We start from the raw sequence: 20,838 nt of genomic DNA on the forward strand, positions 1-20,838 counted from the left end.
GACTTTGTTTGATATTGGCCATATCAAATACTCTTAAGTTCCTCATAGATTCATTCTGTTGGGGACTATTTCTGTTACATTCAATATCAGTACAAGACTATTATTTGTTTTCACTCGATAACAATCAAGAAGCTAATGTTTGCAAAAAGGTTTATCTTATGGATAAAATATTTCTCGAGACTCCTAAAAAATAATTGAATTCCAAAGTGTAAGATTCACTCAGTTTGCCTTGATTCATTAAATAATTATTGATTATCATAGACAATCTGAAGTTTTTGTAAACAACTGATCCAGGGTAGAGGATATCTCAGATGACTCAACCCATTTTATTTGAATGTTGCTTCATTTAAGAGGAATGTTTTCATCTGAAAATGGACACAAAGCTGGAGTAACTCTGGAGAGAAGTAATGGGTGGCGTTTTGTGTCGAGATCCTTCTTCAGACTGGTTAGGGATAAAGGAGATATAGATGGTGATGTAGAGAGATAAAGAACAATAAATGAAAGATGCAAAAAGTCACGACGATAAAGGAAACGGGACGTTTGTAGGGTGAAAATGAGAGAGAGAGAGAGAGAGAGAGATCCATTCACCTGATCGCTCCGACGTTGAGTTGTGAGCACATGCAATTGCATTGTCTATTTCAGTCAGCTCACGCAGCTCAATGATGACAAATATTACGCAGCACATATTATATCGGATCCTTTTACTGATTGTATTCATGATTTACATTAATGGCACCTTAGCATCTACTGTAGAAATTAAGTCTATTTGTGCTAGCTTACAATGCATACCATTCCAGTTAAATGAGTACCAAAATGTTTGCAAAACAAAATTCAAGTTAATTTCCTTCTCGCACATAGATAACTAAAGAATTGAAATTATTTTTGTGGCTTTAAAGGTTTGTATTGCCATTTCACAAATGTGATTTTCAATCCCAAATTTCTAATTGTTAAATCAAAGGTTAAATTTGGATGAACTAGCTTGTTGAAATATAGAAATATCCCCTTTGGTAATTTATGAATAATCTTTTATCAATGTCATAATTTCTGTAGTGCTTTTTTTATAAATAACTATTGCTTCTAGTACCTCCTAGTTTATTTTAAATTATTAAAATAGACTCCCAGGTAATTTAAAATAATTGCACTTGGGTCAATTGGTAGGATTTAAATTGGACCATCAGGTGCATTGCTTCATCTGTAAGGTTAGCAGTTTGTATCTTCTGGCTTGGCATACTTGTGAGCTAATTATTATCCATTTGCAAATTGAAGTCTATACCATGCTTTTGTATGTATGAAGAGTGAGCACTGAACAGTGGAATGCTGGTGAATAAAATGTAGAGATTTGATGTGAATCGGCATGACCAAATTACCAATATTCGAAATTCTTTGTTAATTTGGTATGCATTTGTGCACCGTGTTTTCCTGCTTGAATTCATTGCTGTAAAATTGCTGTAAAATAAATAATTGTCTTGCCTTAAAAATAAATGTTGGTTCATTTGTCTTTGATAGCTGTAAATCCTGGTGCTTATCACCCCACATCACTGGCAGCACCTTCCCATGAAGGACTAGAGCAGTTTGAAGTGGTTCACCATCACTTCAAGTGCAATTAAGGATGACAACACAGGATGGTGGGTTTTCCTGATCCTGATAAATTGAGTTGTATAGAAATTGCAGCTGGATGCACTATACCATTTTTTTTTAACCCTAAAATGCTGTTCATTGATTGCATGTGTTGTGTGGCAGTTAGAGAACTACAAAGAGATGAATTATGTAACCAAAGTCTGATGGGACTCAACTATATGTCAGTTTTGGATTATCTACTTATTCTGGTGAAACATATTGGCTCGTGCCACTTTGAATCCGTATTGCTGAAAATATTCATTAATTGCTGGAGTAAGCGGAACAGGCAACATCTCTGGATAGAAAGAATGGGTCACGTTTTGGGTCTAGCCACGTTTGCTGAAATTTTTTTTGGTTCTATTTGATCCTCAAGATGATTAATAAACATTTTGAGACTTACTATTATGGTGATGGTTGAGTATAGAATATATTAGATGCTGTTGCGCATAATTGACATGGTTGGGTGAATTTTTGAATTTCCTTCCTATGCGGATTTCGTGCTGTCATTTCAGATTCAGTGTAATTTTTATGTGTTTTCAAGATTCAAGTCTCAACGATTCAAAGAAAGTATGGAGCAACATACTTGGATTGATCTATATGTTGAAAAGGTTTATATGGAATAAAAGAGAGATCTTCTGGCTTGGCATACTTGTGAGCTAATTATTATCCATTTGCAAATTGAAGTCTATACCATGCTTTTGTATGTATGAAGAGTGAGCACTGAACAGTGGAATGCTGGTGAATAAAATCCAAGGAAGCAAGAATGTTTATTTAAAAAAAACAAAAAAAAAACAAAAAGGGTTTCCTAACTTCCTGGAAAATAGTCAATCTTTGAAGTGTACAATGTCAAAAAAAAAAGCTTTGGTCTCAATGGGTTAATTTGAAGAACACAGTTTTCTTCACAGGCAATGTTTTGCACTGTTTATTTTGTCAAAGATGCTGCTGACCTATTGGCTATTGCTAACTCTATTTTTAAAACTTGTACCCTCTTGTCATCTGGATTTTTTTTTTGTAATTCTTTGCAGGAAATTATCTTTTTAATAGAAGGAAGTTGATGCAGTTGTGTTGTGTGGAACAGTTTGCGCAGGATCCGTCATGGGGAGGATTTCATCAACTAAAGGTAGGACTGGTCAGTTTGAACCATTTACCTGATATGTCATCTTGCCGGTAGAGTTAGAGCATGTAACTGAAAAAAAAAATGGTTGAAGGAAGTGAGTAGTAATATTTGTTTGTGGAGTTGCAAGGGACTGCAGATGTTGCACCTATCCAGCATTATATAAAGAATTATTTGCCGCAGAATGCTGTAGAGGCCAAGTCAGTGGATATTTTTAAGGCAGAGATAGATAGATTCTTGATTAGTACAGGTGTCAGGTTATGGGGAGAAGGCAGGAGAATGGGGTTAGGTGGGAGAGATAGATCAGACATTATTGAATGGCGGAGTAGACGATGGGCTGAATGGCCTAATTTTACTCCTATTCTTTATGTGGCATGTGTACTTTTTTTGAACTTGTCCACTCTCCCTTCCACGTTCAGAATTTATATATGTCCAGATGATATCACAAGCACTGACATCACATCCCATTGAGGTTCTAAGACCGAGGTAAAGGGTACTATGATTTAATCTGAATTTGTACAGTTAGTGGTACTGCTCCAGGTGATTGGCTTTTTATTTGCATTGCAATTGAACAACGTAGAATAGGTTAAGCAGAATAGCATTGTTAATCTCTGAGCAATAAAATTGATTTTTATGAAACTACAAATTGCACCAGAAATGCAATGCATGTTCATAGTTACTTGGTACTTTGCATTCTATGCTGCTGTACTTTCTTAACAATTATAATCTGTATTCCCTTACTATTAATTAGTTTTCAGTTTGAATGTAAGTACTCCTTTCAAATCCAGAGTATTTGTTCAGCTTGTAATAGGACAGAGGTGGAAATGTAATTTGCTATTCATAATTGTACAAAAGTAATTAAATGTGATAAAAGTTAATTATCTATTTTAAGGAGAAAGTGTCATCTGCCTTGTTTGGAACATTTGTCATCTGGCTTAATTTTTATATATTGCTAACAAATTTTATAGTTGAAATCCTGATTTAAAAACCCCCCCAGAATAATTGGAAGGGTTATCTCCCCTGTGGATGTAGATGTCATAAGATGTGCACCATTTTAACTTTGTTAATTTGTATCCAAAATAATTAATATAATAAAAGGACATGAATGTCAATTATGTTGCAGTACAGCAGAGATATGTGTACTTGAACACTGCAAAATAACCATTTGTACAATTAACAAATCTTCACTTTCCAAATCTGAAATTGTTTCAGGAATTTGGGGAATTGTATATTAAGTGATAGAAGAAATTATAACTGATCAATGAAAAATTGTACAAATATTATAAATGTTAAGGCCCTGGCCCACTTAGGCGACTTTTTAGGCGAGTGCAGAAGACTGTGCTCGCCATATGGTCGCCACATCTTCGCTGGTGGTCTCTGGTGAGTCTCCTTCGTGGTCCGGAGGAGTTCACGCATTCTGGGAACTAGTCGCAGCAAATTTTCCAAAATGTTGAAAATTTTTCCGCGGCCAAATATTGGTCGCCATGGAGAAAATCAATACTTTTGTAGTCGTAGGTGCAGTGGTAGTGGGGTCACCATGTCATTGTAGGTAGTAGAGGTAGCCGTAGGTAGTTTTCGTTAATCTCTTTTGCTAACCGGGCATTTTCATTGGCTAAACGTAAGCACAAGTTTTCAGAACCAAGGAAAACCGACCGGTAATGTTAAATGCTCGCTAAACTTCAGAGCTGTGTATCTCTGGCTTATTAAAAGTTGTCTGGCTTCTTAAAAGTGTCTCCACTCCTTCTCACCCCTTCTCCCCTCCCTCCTCCCCACTCTTTTAAAGGATTTACCGTGCACTGTGCTAGCTGTCTTAACCTTCCTGTTCATCGCGGTGTGAGTCTGTATCACCTTGGCTTTGCACCATGTGAATTTCAGACAGCGAGCCCCGCTTTCCCTGACCCCCGCCGTTGCGATATGTGTTTGTGTATGTTCCGCTCAGCTTGAAGGTCTCAGGCAGTTCGTTGAAAAGTCGCCTAAGTGGGACAGGCCCTTTAATCAAAAATGTAATATTATATTGTTTTAATAAATGTTCTGGAATTCTAATGTCAATGCTACAAAGAATGCTGTCCCATTTCCTTTCTTAGTTTTTTGGGAACAAAAACAGGTGATGTAGTCTGTATTTCAATTTCTGAAAACATGGTGCACATTTGGATTATGAGGTACTACTGAAGGAACAGAATAGAGGGGAGTTGTATGATCAATGATTTTTCTTCATTGCTCTGCCTGACCAGTACATGAATTATCTTGGCATTGGAGGGAGGAAAAGAAATGCAGTCCATTCAGAAAAGAATGGATAAATGGGACTAATTGCTCCACTAGAAGCATACATAGTTTTAATGGGAAAATTCTAACGTATCATGAGACCTTTTATGAGTGTAAGTTCCCATGCAAAAAGTTGCATGCTTTTTTGGGGCCAGCTTTAATTTCAATACTTGCAGTGGAGTCCATCACCACTCTCGCTGGTTAAACTGGCGAATCTGCTCTCTGATCTTTTGCCAATTAAACTTCTAATGGCAGTTTTAATACGTTCTCAAAGTCCAACTTTGATAGCCATTACTCCTCGGGGATGTGGTGGGGCTATAGTGTACAAACTCACCGCACTCTAAAGATAGCAAAAACAAATTTTCCAAATGCTGTTTCTTGATTAATTGGTCTTTTATTGTAGTACAAGGAAATAAATAATTCATAAGTTTTTGTTCTTATTAACTGTTTCTTCTTCAGACAATACAGTCGTGACCGTGCGGTTGTTAACGTGTGGTAAAAAACTGTTTTCTCACCATCCTCCGAGACTAAACTGAACTCCCAATCTATGAGTCTGCACTAGTCTCCTCCAAAGTAGACACACCCCTCTACGTATCAAATCCCACATACTAAATACAGACAGAAAAAAACTAAAAATATTAGACATGGCTATAATATACTGACGTAAGCTTAATGGCTCTTACAAAACTTAACATAGGATTGGAAACGCTATTTATTTTAGTGGGGTTTGAGTATGGACAATGTAAGTGTTCTTAAATTATTTTACTTCAGTTTAATTTTTGAGCTCCTTTCAGTCATAGAAATATGCAACCTACATTACAGCCATGCTATATAAGTTTTTAATTATCAACCAATTTTTTCTCTAAATTTTATGAATGAAAATCCTTCAATTTTTGCTCAACATTTTAAAATCTCTCTAATGAAAAACACAGGAGTCTTTATTTTCTCTATTGAATTGGAATACAATATGCTTGATGCCATTCTATTAAACTACCTCCATTCTCTCGGGGACATTGACTTCACTCAAAGTGTCACGCCCAGAATAAGCCAGTTTGGTATTCCATCTGTGCATGCACAGGTCATAGGTCGCTCAGGCTAAACACTCGCGGTGGCTGTGCCGCTGCATGGGTGCAGACCTGTGTCTCGTCCCTATCCAGTTGCTGCTGGGCCGTCCCCTCCTGAGTGTCCCGTCCGGGGCGGCCCCAGGCGGAGCGCAGAGGAGGGGAGGAGAAGGGCGCCAGCTCCAGCTCGGCTCTGCCTGTCCCGGCAGGGCGCTGGCCCGTCGCAGTGGCGGCGCGGAAAAGGAGCACCAATTCCAGCTCGACTCTACCCGTCCCACCAGCGTGACAGGCAGATTCAAACTGGGGCCGGAACCTCCTCACCTCGCTGGCTGCAGGCCTGGGCCGACAGTCCCGTCTGCGGACCTCTGGATAGAAGACCCTCCTTCAGACCTCCTACACATTAGACTTTTGTGCCGTGGTTGAGATGGATGGGAACGGGAATTTCCACAGGAGCAAGGAACAAATTATCTAAAGTTTGCGTTCAGTGAACTGAGTGTTCTTATCGTCGTACACCAGCGTTTTGGGAGAGTGGTTGGATCCCAGCTTCTGCTCGACCAGCGTCGGTCACATTATCCGGACAGGGGGATCAGGAGCTGATGTGTTGGTGTGTGTCTTGGTTCTTTTCTTGTATGACTGTAGAAGCCAAATTTTGTTTGAACTTCATGTGCGGTTCAAATGACAAATAAACGGTATTGTATTGATGCGAGTCATTGGCGATGCTCTGGAATCCTAGTCAGCATCCGCCGAGCAGCGGGGTCGAGGAAGCAGCGCCCGACCCGGGAGTAGAGGTGTCAGTTCTTCCAGCAGCGAGTGGAGAGGCATCAGCTACCGCAGACCCGCTCACCTGTCGGGCGATGACTGCTCGATCCCGGGATCCAACCACTATCACAAAACGCTGGTGTACGACGAGAACGGTAACACTCGGTTCACTCAATGCAAACTTTAGGCCATTTGGTCCTTGCGCCCGCGGAAATCTCCAGTGCGGTCGAGACGAGGGGGTTCTGAAGTTGCATTTTCTCGATTGAGGATATTTTCTCGACTCTCCAAGAAGCAACGAGCCATGGCTTTACCAGTGGTTGTCTGTCTAACTGAAACCTCTCTTCCCCGTCTCTCACTGTCTCCCACTTGCATATATCCCCTCTCTCTCTCGCTGTTACATCCCGCTCTCCCCTGCTACCAGGCACCCCATTCGCTTTTTTAAATTCTCGAATGACCTTTGAAAAATCCCATGATTCCTTGCGTTTTTCAGAATACCGAACTGGCTTAATGAATGTGTTATTCCCACCAAGGCTTGACTAATGCAATCCATTAATATCGCAAGTTAATTAAGTATTTTATTTCGCAAGCTTGTTGCATTAAACTTGTTTTGAACACCATGGGCTGTCTCAGAAAAGACAGTTTGGGATCTTAGTTTCTGAAATTGAGACCTGAAACTACAAATTCAATTAGTAAATTTGGCAAAAAATATTAACATTGTTCCACCTTTGACCACATAGTTATACCCCGCTAAAAGCTAGATCCTGCCTTCTGATAGGTAGTCTATTGTGACAAAATCATTGCAGCCACAAGTGATTGGAAAAACAAAGTAAATAAGAAGTTAAGTTTGGATTCTACTCAGTTTCTCGTGGGAGCATTTTTCAAATGAGATAAATTAATTGTTTTACGTTCAATTTATTCAACAAATAATGTGCTTATTCTTCTGCAAATATAATTAATGTATTTAAAGCAGCATATTTACACCTACTTTTAGATTCAAAGGAAAGCCGCAAAGAAAAATCTGGGAGGAATCGCCTATCAAATAATTCTCTTAAGAATAATGGTAAGTGCGTGCATTAGGAAAAGTAGCATATAAAATCTTGCCATAACAATACCTGATTTATTCTATACATTTTTGCATCATTTAAGATTGTGTTATGTTAAAAAATATTATTTGATTAAAATGTATTTTCCCCTTTGCTTTAGTATTCACATTTCATGGCTTGGCTTAAAAATACTGTATTATATTCAATGTTGTAACCTTGAGTATTATTCTGTATTATGCATGCGATCAGTAAAACTTGTTGAAATAAAATTTCTGGATTCATTTATTAAAGATCTTGTTTGAGTGTTTACTTCAAATGAATAAAAGTACTTAGAGAATTTCCAGAAGAGATTGAGCCTGTGAACTTTCAGGCATCTACTATTGTGACGTTCCACCAACATGACCGGTAGTGTTCGAAAGGATGCATTTGTCAGATTGCCTCAACTTAACAGTTGACAGTACAAAACGCTGTTATTTTAACCCACTTAAAGTAACTGAAAAGTAATTAGTAGCTTTTATGGGGATTTAGTGAATTTATATTTGGTGACTGATTTAAGAATGACAGAAGTTCACAGAGCAATTAGTCACTTTCTGCTTTTTTTAATCTAAGGGTATTGCTGTATTTGTTAATAGTATGAAAACTAGTTTGGGAAATTATAAATAACTCAAAAATAGTGAAATTAGCTTTGTGTGCTAGTTAATACTGTTGCCAAATTTAAGATTTGCTGAACCTCAAATTAATACTGACCGCTAATTTCTGACTAAACTTAAAATCGCACTTTCTCTGTGGCAGGAGATGCTGGCATTTCGGGGAGGTGAGTTGGTGCTTGAGGTGGGAACCCTCTGTCAGAACGCTGAATTGGTGGGGCCTTCTGCACCTTTGTGTTGCTGGCATGCTATTTTGCTTTTCATTTTCCAAACCTGTTCTGCATTGCTGGCTTTCCCTATTGCCATTTCTACTTGTTTTATTGGTCATTATCACATTGCTGTTTATATGAGCTTTTTTTGCACAAATTGGCTGTTTATTTTCCGACATTATAATGGTGACCACACATGAAAAGTACTTAATTGACTGTAAATCACAGTGGGATATCAGTGGTTCAACATATAGTAAACCTTTATTATGCTTCATATTGTCTTGTGTTAATATCACCAGCCTTTTTAAAATCTATTTTATTTTTAAGCTCACAGGCCTTTCTAATTTCACCCTGTGCAAGTATGTACAAATATGCTTTTTTTTTCCAATGTCTTTTATCTGCTTTTTAAAATTGGTAATTGTCCTGGTCTCATGGCAGGTCTTTTTTGAACTACTTTGCTCTCTACAAAAAAAACACAAAGTGCTGGAGAAACTCAGCAGGTCAGGCAACATCTGTGAAGGGAATGAACAGGTGACATTTCAAGTCAGGATCCTACAGACTGCTGGAGTAGGGGTAAGAAAGCTGGAAAAGAGGTTGAGGTTGGGAAAAGTGGCCAGTGATAAGTGGATAACAGGTGAGGGTGCTCGATTGGCTGATTTGTGGAGTAAGTGACAAAGGTTATGAGTGAAAAAGAGACAAAAGAGAATGGGTGGAGGGGAAAAGGAGGGAATAAAGGAATTGGTTGACTCAGTGATGAGAGATGAGTGTGCGGAATTAGGAGAAAGGAGCAGGGTGGTTGGGAGAGGTGGGGGAAATTTGTACGCACCGTGGTTGGATGGGAAAAAGTGGGAGAGTAGGGAATGTACTATTTGCAATTGGGAGAATACGTCATTCAGCGATATATGAAGTGCTGTTCTTCATGTTTGATTGCATGGTACAACATTTAGTCCAAGATATAGTCCAATTAAAGATGGTTACCAATGACGTAATTAGGAGATCAAGACCACATTCTTGCTGTTGAGAGGACTGTTTAGTTGCCTAAAAACAGCTGGAAAGAAACTGTCTACAAATATGGAGGTATGCATTTTTAAACCCATGTACCTCTTTCCTGTTGGATGAGGGGAGAAGAGGGAGTGACCGGCGTAAGACTGGTCCTTAATTATGCTCGTGGCCTTGCCGAGGCAGCGTGATGTGTAGATGGAGTCGATGTAAACCCGCATCTGCAGTTCTTTGTTTCTACTGAAAAGTTTGGATGTTATGTTACAGTTGTACAAGACGTTGGTGAGCTTCATTTGGAGTATTGTTCAATTTTGGTCACCCTGCTATAGGAAGGAAGTTAAATGTGAAAGAATGCAGAGAATATTCATGAGGATGTTGGCTGAACTTGAAGGCTAACCACAAAGTTTGCTAATTGGATCACTCGGGCAATGGACTAGGACAAAGACTGAAAGATTGGTATGGAATGGGAAGGGAAATTAAAATGGTTGGCAACTGGGAGATCCAACTGACCTTGGTGGATAGAGGTGCTCGGCAAAACAGTTGCTTAGTTTACGACTTGGTCTTGCTGATGTAAGTAAAAGAGACCACTTCAACAACAAATGCAGTAGATAAGGTTTGGAAGTGTAGGTAAACCACTGTCTCACTTGGAAGGGGTGCTGGGGAGGGAGTGATGTCTATGGAAAGCAGAAAGGGGTGGGGAGGGACGATTTGACTGGTGGTGGGATCACATTGAAAGTTATGGAAATGTGAGAGAATGTGTTGGCTGTCGAAGCTGCTGGTTTGAAAGCTGAGGACCAGGGTAACGCTATCCTTGTTCTGTCTGGGGGCGGGGGCGGGGGGGGGGGGGGGGTTGTCTGCAGGGGGCGAGAGGGGGAACCACATTTACTGAATGTGGACATCTTGAACAGTATGAACATTGAATGATCCAGTCTTAAGAAATAACCCCCCCCCACACCAATGCACACATTTCACACTATGCCCCAGCCATCCTGTTCCTATCCCCTCCTCTGTATACTCATCTTCCATAGCCAAATAGCTTATTTCCCCTTGATCCCCCCCCCCCCCCCCCTTTTCCACTACCCAATATCCCTCCTTGCATTATATTTCATTTCTCCTTTCTCACCTTCTCTGACATCTTATTTTATCTCCTTTTACTTCTAGCCATTGTCACATCCACCTATCACTTGCCAGACTTTGCACCACCCCCATCTATCTTCCCTACCCTATCAGTCTAAAGAAGGGCCCTGACCATAATGTCATCTGTCCATTCCCTCCACAGATGCTGCCTGACCCGTGGAGTTCCTCCAGCATCTTATTTTGTTCAAGATCTAGGATCTGTAATTCCGTGTGTCTGTATGTTATTGCTCTCTCCCAAGCTCATTAATCACCTGTTGAGTGGATCCAGAAATTTGTTTTGATTTGGTTTTTCAGGATTTGTAGTTTTTATTTTTGGTCTGATATCCAGCACTTACAGTTTTTGATTTCTGTGTAGGTTGGACAGAGCTGCACATTTACTACTGGTTTGTGTGCTTGAGTTTTCTTTCCATATGGGTATGAAGAAGATGTAACCTTTTTGACAGATCATGCTGTAAAGTTGCTAAAATTAAAAATCCTGTCAAGAGGATTTTGATCGTTATTTTGAATTTGGTAGATTGTCGTGTGAAAAAAGAGGGCTAAATGAATAAGTTTGTGCAATTTATGTAAAATGTCCAAAGTACTTTATTTTCAGAGTGATATTTATTTCTTGAGACTTGAATTTTCGATGCATCAATGGTTAGTTAACAATCATTTTTAATTCACTTTAACTAGCAGCGATCTTGTGTTCATATGAAGGATTGCAAGAACATGAATATAGACATATATATTGCGTACATGCACATATTAGCCACCGTTCTTTGAGGAAAATAACACTGCAAAATTAACTCTTGTAAATGAGTGACAGTATAGCATTATCTACAGACTTAGTTTTTTTAAATAAACATACTCTTTGAATGTGGAAGTGTCAGCATTTCTGTTCAGAGCCAATAGATTTGGTTCATGATCTTTTGTAATAACTGCCTTCGGAAATGTAAGTATATAAGAGAAGGTTGTTGCAACACCTGAGAGTTGAACACTCATTCACAGTGTTGCTTCACCATCTAAATTACAAATAAAGATTGAGTTCAATTTTGTAAGTGAAATGTCAGGACTTAATGTTTATTGCCTTTTGCAACCACTTTAATAATAAATGTAAAACTTGTGTATGTTAAGTTTTCATTAGTGTCGATGTACATAGCCTAATTTAATATTTCAATTTTGCTGTCTTTCAGGCTTAAGATTTGACAGCAAAATTGTTCACAGCGCATTAAGAATAGATGATAAAAGGTATAAAACGCATGCCAAGTTTCTCTTGATTCTTTGTCACCGTATGTGTGACTTTTAGGAGTTTATTTCTTGCTGCCAAAATGTTATCTGTGGGAAGTGTGCCCAGTTGCAGCGTCTGAATGACTATGTCAAGGAACTAGAGTTGGATGCACTCAGGATCACTTGGGATGCTGGGAACATCATAGTTAGGAGTTCAAGTGAGCTGGTCATGCCCAAGGTGTAGGCGGCGGGTGGTTAGGTGACCACCAGGGAAGTTGAAAGGAGTAGGGAGAGCAGGGTTCTCCTGTGGCTGTTCCTCTTAGTAACACTTATCTCTCTTTGCAGACTGTTAGGAGTGATGACCTTTTCAGAAATTGGTGGCAACTGCAACAGCCAGGTCTGTTTTGCTGTGACGGTCTCTGTGACTCAGCAGAGAAAGGTGAAATCAGTCAGTGCGATAATAATAGGAGACTCGAAGTAGGGGTACAGACCAGAGAGACTGCGGCTGTAAACAAGACATTTCCCCTGGTGACAACTTGGGGGAAAATACAATAGGCAAAGAGAGCAACTTTAATAAACGATGGCACAGTAAAGAAAGAGGAAAGACTGATGTTTTTTATTTCAATGCACGAGTCAAAACGGGTATGGTGGATGAACTCAAGAGTGTGGATTGGCTCAGGGGTACCATATCTGAGAAAGGATGTGCTAACTCTGGTGAGAGTCCAAAAGAGATTTACAAGAATTATTCCAGGAATGAGTAGGTTAACCTATGATGAGCGTTTGTCGGCACTGGGCTTGTACTCGTTGGAGTTTAGAAGAATGAGGGGGGACCTTCTTGAAACACACAGAATAGTGAAAGGCTTGGATAGAGTGGATGTGGAGAGGATGTTTCCACTAGTGGGAGAGTCTAGGACTAAAAGTCATAGCCTCAGAATTAAAGGATGTTCCTTTAGGAAGGAGATGAGGAGAAATTTCTTTAGTCAGTGGGTGGTGAATCGGTGGAATTCTTTGCCACACAAGGCTGCGGAGGCCACGCCAGTGGATATTTTTTAGGCAGAGATAGGTTTATGATTAGTATGGGTATCCACAAAGTTATGGGGAGAAGCCAGAAGAATGGGGTTAGAAGGGAGAGAGATCAGCTATCATTGAATGGCGGAGTAGACTTGATGGTCGGAATGGTCTAATTCTACACCTATTCCTTCTGGGCTAGTCCCACTTGGCGATTTTTTAGGTAACTGCCGACGATTGTCATAGTCGTAGCAGGTCGCCGAAAAACCGGCGACAACCTACGTAATCCTGGCGACAACGTACGACAGCACCTACGTCAGAAGTCAAGCTACGGTCATTGGCGTCAAACCCACTGTCGCCGAAAAATTTCAACATGTTGAAAAGTTAGCGGCCACCAGAAAGACGCTACAACATTTTGCGCGACTGAGGAGACTACTCCCAGCGACCACCAGCCAACATGTGACGACAAACTAGTCGCCAGTAGTTGCCTTAGTGCGACAGGCCCATTATGACTATGAGTCTGGGATATAATAACCACAACTGAAGCATGGCTGAATGGACAAGACTGGCAGTTCAATATTCCAGGGTACAGATATTACAGGTACACAAAAATGCTGGAGAAACTCAGCGGGTGCAGCAGCATCTATGGAGCGAAGGATTAGGCAACGTTTCGGGCTGAAACCCTTCTTCAGACCGTTTCGGACTGAAACGTTGCCTATTCCTTCGGATGCTGCTGCACCTGCTGAGTTTCTCCAGCATTTTTGTGTACCTTCCATTTTCCAGCATCTGCAGTTCCTTCTTAAATACAAATATTACAGGTCTGATAGAGGTACAGTTATGAGAAGGGGGGTATCTTTTTGATGAGGAAGGACGCAACAACAGTGCTTAGAGCAGGGGTCGGCAACCTCCAGCATCCGGACCGAATGCGGCCCGTAACCCGATATCATTCGACCCGCAGCCGTATTTTTTTTCCTGTAATTATCCGGCCCGCAGACTTCCATAATCTCCGGTACCTCCCGAGGCGACGCAAGGAGTCGTGCGCTGGTGGAGCCGCTGAGCAGTGCCGAGCTCTGGCTGTACTGCTTCCTGCGCAAAGCCGCCGGCACGGCCGCACACGTGTGTCTGGGCTTCACTGTCGTGATCAGGGTTGGGAGGGGGAGGGGCTAGTGAGGGTGAGTGCGGTAGAGAGGGAGGGGATAGCGATTGTGGGGTAGGGGGGCGCGCGGTGTCACAGGGTAGGGCTGGTCCACGAACGCAATCACCACTCACCCATAGGTCCCAATACTCATCACTCCCTAGAGAGGGAGGGGTGGGGTAGAGAGGTAGGAAGGGCCGTAGAGAGGGCCGCGGGTAGGGAGGGCTGCTGGGGGGGGGGGGGGGGGGGGGGGGGGGGGGGGGGAGGAGGGAGGGCGGTAGAGAAAAAGGCGTTGGGGCAGATGGAGGGGGCAAGGAGGGAGGGAGTGAGGGGGCAAAAATTGAAGGATAGGGGGGCTTCATGGCGTCACAGGGGAGGGCTGGTCCCCGAACGCAATACTCCACCACTCGCCCATAGATCCCAATACTCACCTCCCTAGAGAGGGAGTGGTGGTAGAGAGGGAGGGGAGAGAGGGAGGAGAGAAGGTGGTAGAGAGGGAGTGGAAGGGGGTGGTGGGGGAGGCAGTAGTGGGGGAGGAGGTGGAGACAGCACCTACGCAGGTCGTAGAGCAGCGCCAGGGCCTGGAACTCTGCCTGGTTCTCGTACTCAGCCCGGTCCTGGCTGTAGAGAGCAGCCGTCAGCTCGGCCGCCGTATGGTCCTTAGTCCAGGCCCCGACTTAATCCCTGGGCTCGTCCCTGACCACGGCTCGTCCTTGGTTCCACCCCCTGCTTTTTCAGCGTCGGTCACAGCTCCATCCCAAGCCGCGAGCTCGGCCCTCACTCCAGCTCCAGGCTCTGCTCCAGCCCAGGCCCAGTCACCGTGCTTAGCCCGCAGCAGCAACCTCCCAACTGACACCGGGCTGCGGGCGGGCGTCGACCCGAGGACCCCGAACGAGTCTGCGGGCGGATGTCGACCTGAGGACCCGACTTGCGAGTGGTTTGATTTTATTTTTGTCTTTGGAGCGCTCGAATGCCCCTCCCGCATGGAGTATCGCGTTCTGACGTCTGTCGGATTTTTTTTTGTGTTTGGGGCACCGGAGTGCCCTTCCCACGCGCAGTGTTTCGTTCTGATGTCATTTTTTCTGTGTGTTTTGAGCGCTTGAGTGCACCTCCCGCGCGGAGTGTCCCGTCGTGCCTTGCGAGTTGATTGTGACGTCAGTTGGAATTTTTTCCTTGAAAATTAGAATGTTGAAAACTTTAATATTTTGAAGCTGTTTTTAAAAGGTTAACTTGTTAAATATATATAATTTGAAATGCGACGGGAAGATATGTAACCGGTCGGCGGCAAAAATGTTAGCATGTATGAAAATGGGAAGGTTGTGGCCTAACGTTTGGAAGAAGATACAAATTAAGGAGATTAAAAGAAAGCCAACACATCCCTGCATACACAGACATTTAGAATGTTAAGAACAAAGGGAAGAGTTTTAGTATAATACTAGATCAAGAGAGACACGTTGGGTCCCGTCCCCTCAACGCGCGATTGCGTAGGGGCGACCTGCGGCGTCACACACACACATGAACCATCCCACCCCCTCCCCCCCCCCCACACACACACACACACACACACACACACACACACACACACACACACACACACACACACACACACACACACACACACACACACACACACACACACACCCACACCCTCTTATATTAATATTATTCCCCTTTTTCCCCCAGCCCTCTTATAGCAATTACAAAATAGATTTATTCTGCATTTGCTCCTTAAGTTTCACCCTTTCATATCTCCTATTAAAAAAGCCCATATCATACTCATCTTGCCCTATAGGGCATTACCTTAGATAGTCAAAAGCACATTTCTTAAGGAAAGATGCGCCAAAGATTATTCACAAATAATTCACAATATACCATGATTTTTATATCTAATTTACATTAATTTATAGCGGAAGGAATTTAGTGGGGGGGGGGGGGCAGGTTTAGAATGTGGGTGGATTAGTGGCTGAGAAAAATACTGGGGGATATAAAAAGCCCAAAATGAGCTACTCGCTATAGTTATAATTATAGGGTTATATACATGCCCCATTTAATGTAAAAATAAGGTAGAGATTTTATAAAACCCTGGGGCTGCCAGAGCTTGCGGAATGAGGGGGGGCGCGGCGGGACCGGGTCTTGCAGCGTTCTCCGTTATGGCTGCGATTGGAACAGCCTAGTAAAAATCGGGTTTTAAAACCCGCCCCCTCCAAACGCTCCAAACTCTACCAAGGGGAGGGGCAGATGCTCACCCATAGGTACGTTTTGTAACATACCTACATAGCCCCCACCACTGCCTGCGGTTGGGAGAGAGGGAGGGGGGTAGATGGGTGAGGGAATGGTGGTAGAGGGAGGGGGTATTGAAAAGAAAAACGCCTCCACCACACCCAAGGTCCCAATACTCACCATCCACAGGGAGGGGGGTACCAACACAACCCTGCATACACACAGACATTTAGAATGTTAAGAACAAAGGGAAGAGATTTAGTATAATACTAGACCAAGTGAGACTCGCTGGGTCCCATCCCCTCGAGTTGGGTGGGGGGGGGGGGGGGGGGGGGGGCGGCGTCGTCACACACGGAGAGGGGGGAGAGGAGGAGGGGAGCCGGGTGAGCGAGCGGGCTGCCAAATGTGAGCGAGCTGCGAAATGCGAGCGAGCGACGTCACTCGCAGTGCGTGAACATGACGTGCAGCCATTGTGACGTCCACGTCATCAGCCAAAGCCAGCCGAATATCTAAGTTATTTGAGTTTTTTGAGGGGAAGGTGGGGTGGAGAAGAGGGGAGAGGAGGAAGGGAGCGGGGAGTGGAGGAAGGGAGCGGGGACTGGAGGAAGGGAGTGGGCATTGGTGCGCGCGCATCAACCAAATTGCTGCGTGTTCAATGGCTTCAATCCAGAGCCTGGGGGGTGAGGGCGGGCGGCTGGGCTGCGGACGGGGCAGAGGGCCAACCGAGTGTGAGCCGACTGAGCTGGCGTGGCCACGGCAGGTGGGCGGCGACAGCGCGGCCGGACTTGCGAGCGGCGGGGTCGAGAGAGGGGAGAGGGAGAGGGCGGACTTTAACTCGGCGAGCGGAGCGGACGGCGACCAAATGACTGCGAGTGGTGGGGGGGGGGGGGGGGGAGAACTCGCAGCTCGTGGAAAATAGTGCGCAGCATGCGGCGCGTGGAAAATAGTGCGCAGCGGGCGGCGCGAGCAAACCCATTGTGATGTCATCAGCTCGTATATTTTCAAAGATATTTCTGATTTTGAACATTTTCATCAACACGTACGCGCGCGCACACACACACTTATAAGGATAGATAGATATTGTATCAGATTTTACTGAGGAGTAGATCATGGAAGAAAGGAATTAAAGCAAATATGTTGTGATGTCATACGCCATATGAATCTTAAAGCATTTTTAAGGTCGACTAGACCAAGTGCAGACCCGTTGGGTCTGTTCCCCCAACGTGCGTTTGCGGGGGGGGGTCTGCGGGGGGCGGCATGCTGCGTCACGCACACTAACTACCCTCCCGCACAAACGCTAACTACCCCCCTTGATATTATATTAACATTATTAATTTGTTATTTTTACTCCATAACCGCCCTATCCACTGACGCATAGCCCCCAACTCGCAGTCTAGAGAGGGGGGCTAGAGAGTGAGTGCAGAGAGAGAATGGGGAGAGAGACAGAAGGGCAAGAGAGGGGGAGGAGGTGGGGGGAGGGGAGAGACGGAGATGGGGAGAGAGTGGAGGGGAAGGGAGAGAGGGATGAGGATGGGGGAGGGGAGGAGAGTGGGGGAGGGTGAAGGGGGAGACACGGGAAGGGGGTGGTAGAGGGGGGAGGTGGAGAAGGATGGGTGAGGGGAGTAGAGAGGTGGAGGAAGGGGAGGGTAGAGGGGGAGGTGAGATGAGAGGGGTGGGTGAGAAGAGGGAGGGAGAGAGAGGTGGAGAGTGGAGGGGGAGAGAGAAGGGGGAAGTGGGGGAAAGGCACGGGGGTAAAAGGGAGGTAGGGAAGGGGAGAGTTTGGTTTTAGTGGGACCACGTGAAGGTTCCAATCTCCCACACCTGTCCAATTGTGATGTCATATATGTAAATGAGATCCATTGTGATTGGACATCTGTGAGGTGGCACTGACTCGTGTAGCAGTTTGATTTTAAAATTTGTTGATGTTTTGTGAACAATTTTATTCAAAATCTGGGGAAATAATTGACCAAATCTGGAGAGGAGTGGATTTATGAAATCGTAAGTTAAATCCCTACCGAAATTGTAAAAACCTCTGCGTTTTTGCGTCTGGTTGTCGAAAAAATACATTTCAAAGGCAAAATCGCACACACACACACACACACACACACACACACACACACACACACACACACACACACACACACACACACACACACACACACTAGCAATGTCACAAAATTTTGAGATTTAAAAAATCAAGTCTGCAATTTATCCCATCAGATAAAGCATAACAATAAGTTTAATTTGACACCTAATTCACTTTCATATCTCAAGTAATAAAAAAGTTATGGCCATTTTCATACCCGTAAATTAGCATCTTGTTCCCTATTAATTTTCTATGGACATAACAAAAAAGCTGTGATCGAGGACAGTCAAAAGCCCATAACCTTCTTAAAAATTAAGAGAACTGAATGAAATTTTCAGTTATCATAGATTGAATCATTCTGAAACAAATATAAAATAATCTTACTTGGAGGACCTGAAATTAAAGCATATAATTAGTTAGTTACCCAATTGTAGCTAATTTCAAACTTCAATTACTAGATCTAAACATCTATCCATTTCTTAATAAATGATTAACATTTTTAAATAGCCTAAGTGTCCAAATAATATTCACAAATAATTCACAATAAAACATGATTTTTAAATCTCATTTACATCAATTTATAGGCCAAATGGAAGGAATTTAGTGTTCAATTGCTGTAAATTAAAGTCAATTTAAATCAGCTTTCTAGTGGGATCCTGTGAACGCGCTGGTTTAGAACGTTCACATTGCAGTGGATTTGTGCCCTCAAATGCCCAGAAAAATACTGCGGGATATAAAGAGCCCAAAATGAACTATTCGCTATAGAAAACTTTATATACAGGGTTCTTAGGAAGCCCCTTTAATGTAAAAATAAGGTACATACCTTTAATTGTTTGCTTTATAAAACCCTGGGGCTGCGAGAGGTCGCGGGTTGAGAGAGTGGTTTTTAAACTACTATAACTATTATACAAGGCCATAAAAACTAATAATACCTTTTGCGACGGGGTCTTTCAGCGATTTTCCGTTAATGATTTACTAGGCTGAACATTTTCGATTGCAACAGCCTAGTAAAAATCGCGTTTTAAACCCGCCCCCTCTAAACAGCGCCAAAATCACACACACGGCCTGGGGGCAGATTCTCATGGACGATTCGGGTAGGTTTTGTAACATACCTACACACACACACACACACACACGATGGCTGCGGGGCGTTGATCCCCTCCCCCTCCTCTCTTGTGGTGAAAATAAATAAATTAACACAACAGTGTTTTGTGTTTCCCATATGGAGCTGCGACTGAAAAGGGAATGGTACCGGCGATGATAGTGGGGGTTAGAGAGATGCGGGGCCCTACCTCCCAGGCAGTGGCTACCCGCTCCCCTTTCTGATGATTTTCTGTTTATATTGGGAATTTTTGTTTTCGTTGTTATTGGCAGAGGTTTTTAGTTTTCTACCTTCAAAGGTATTTTATTGGTCACATTCACATACATCTAGGTGTAGTGAAGTGAAATGCATCTTGCCATTTTGCAGCACATAAAGAAGGAATACAGACACAACATTAATAAGAGTTTTAAACATAAAGAACATCCCCCCACAATGGTTCCCATTATGAGGGAAGGCACAAAGTCCAGTCCCCAACTCCTGTTCACCCATAGTCGGGCCCATTGAGGCCTCCGCAGTTGCCTCTACGGAGACCCGATGTTCCAGGCCGTTCTCGCCGAGTGATGTTGCTCCGGTGTCGGGAGAGTCCTCTCAGCGGCTTGTGAACCCTGGAATGGCCGCTTCCATACTGGAGGCCACGGCTTCCAAAGCCAACAAGGCCACGCCGGTTGGAGCTCCACAACTGGCGATCTCATCTAGAGATCCCATGCTCCCAGTGTAAAGTCAGCGCCGCCGCCCGCAGCTGGTCGCTCCACAGTCCCGCAGCTCCGCGATGCCTTCCTCAGTGATCTTCAGCTCACCAGAGCTCCAGCGTGGCGACCCGGGCAAGGCATCGCCCGCTCCGCGATAGCGCTCCAGCGCTGTGCTGCCGCCGAAGCCGAGGTTCTGGGTGGTCCCCGACAGGAAATGCCGCTCCAGGCCCGCTTTTAGGCTGCGAGGATGAGTCAAAGCTACATCCCGGAGAAAAGCTGCCTCTCCGACCAGGTAGGGACCCTGAAAGGTAGTTTCCCCCTTCCCCCCCCACCCCCCACATAAAAAAAGTCTAGACCTCCAAACAAAACACTTAACTAACTAAAATAAAAAATAAAAAGATGAAAAGACTTAGCGTTGTAGATGTAACATCAGTGTATTGACAGTTAACTGTGCCTTGCAGTATTGTGCATACTTGTGCCTTGAGATGGTACCTTTCTAAGGTGACGTGTAGGTTTTACTTTTGTGTTCTTTTGGCATCTCTAC

General features: G+C 43.4%; 1 protein-coding gene across 1 annotated transcript in view; it reads left to right on the plus strand.

Annotated features, from left to right (window-relative positions):
* Window positions 1-1,594: 1,594 nt before the first annotated feature.
* Window positions 1,595-20,838, plus strand: part of scml2 (Scm polycomb group protein like 2) — a 119,550-nt gene continuing 100,306 nt past the window's right edge. The window contains exons 1-4 of the mRNA XM_055644921.1: window positions 1,595-1,625; window positions 2,643-2,737; window positions 7,805-7,873; window positions 8,649-8,670. Coding sequence (XP_055500896.1) covers window positions 1,610-1,625; window positions 2,643-2,737; window positions 7,805-7,873; window positions 8,649-8,670 — 202 coding nt within the window. The 5' untranslated portion in view covers window positions 1,595-1,609. The remainder of the gene's footprint in view (window positions 1,626-2,642; window positions 2,738-7,804; window positions 7,874-8,648; window positions 8,671-20,838) is intronic.

This window comes from Leucoraja erinacea, chromosome 13 (assembly GCF_028641065.1).
Source record: "Leucoraja erinacea ecotype New England chromosome 13, Leri_hhj_1, whole genome shotgun sequence".
In the NCBI taxonomy this organism is placed as follows: domain Eukaryota; kingdom Metazoa; phylum Chordata; class Chondrichthyes; order Rajiformes; family Rajidae; genus Leucoraja; species Leucoraja erinaceus.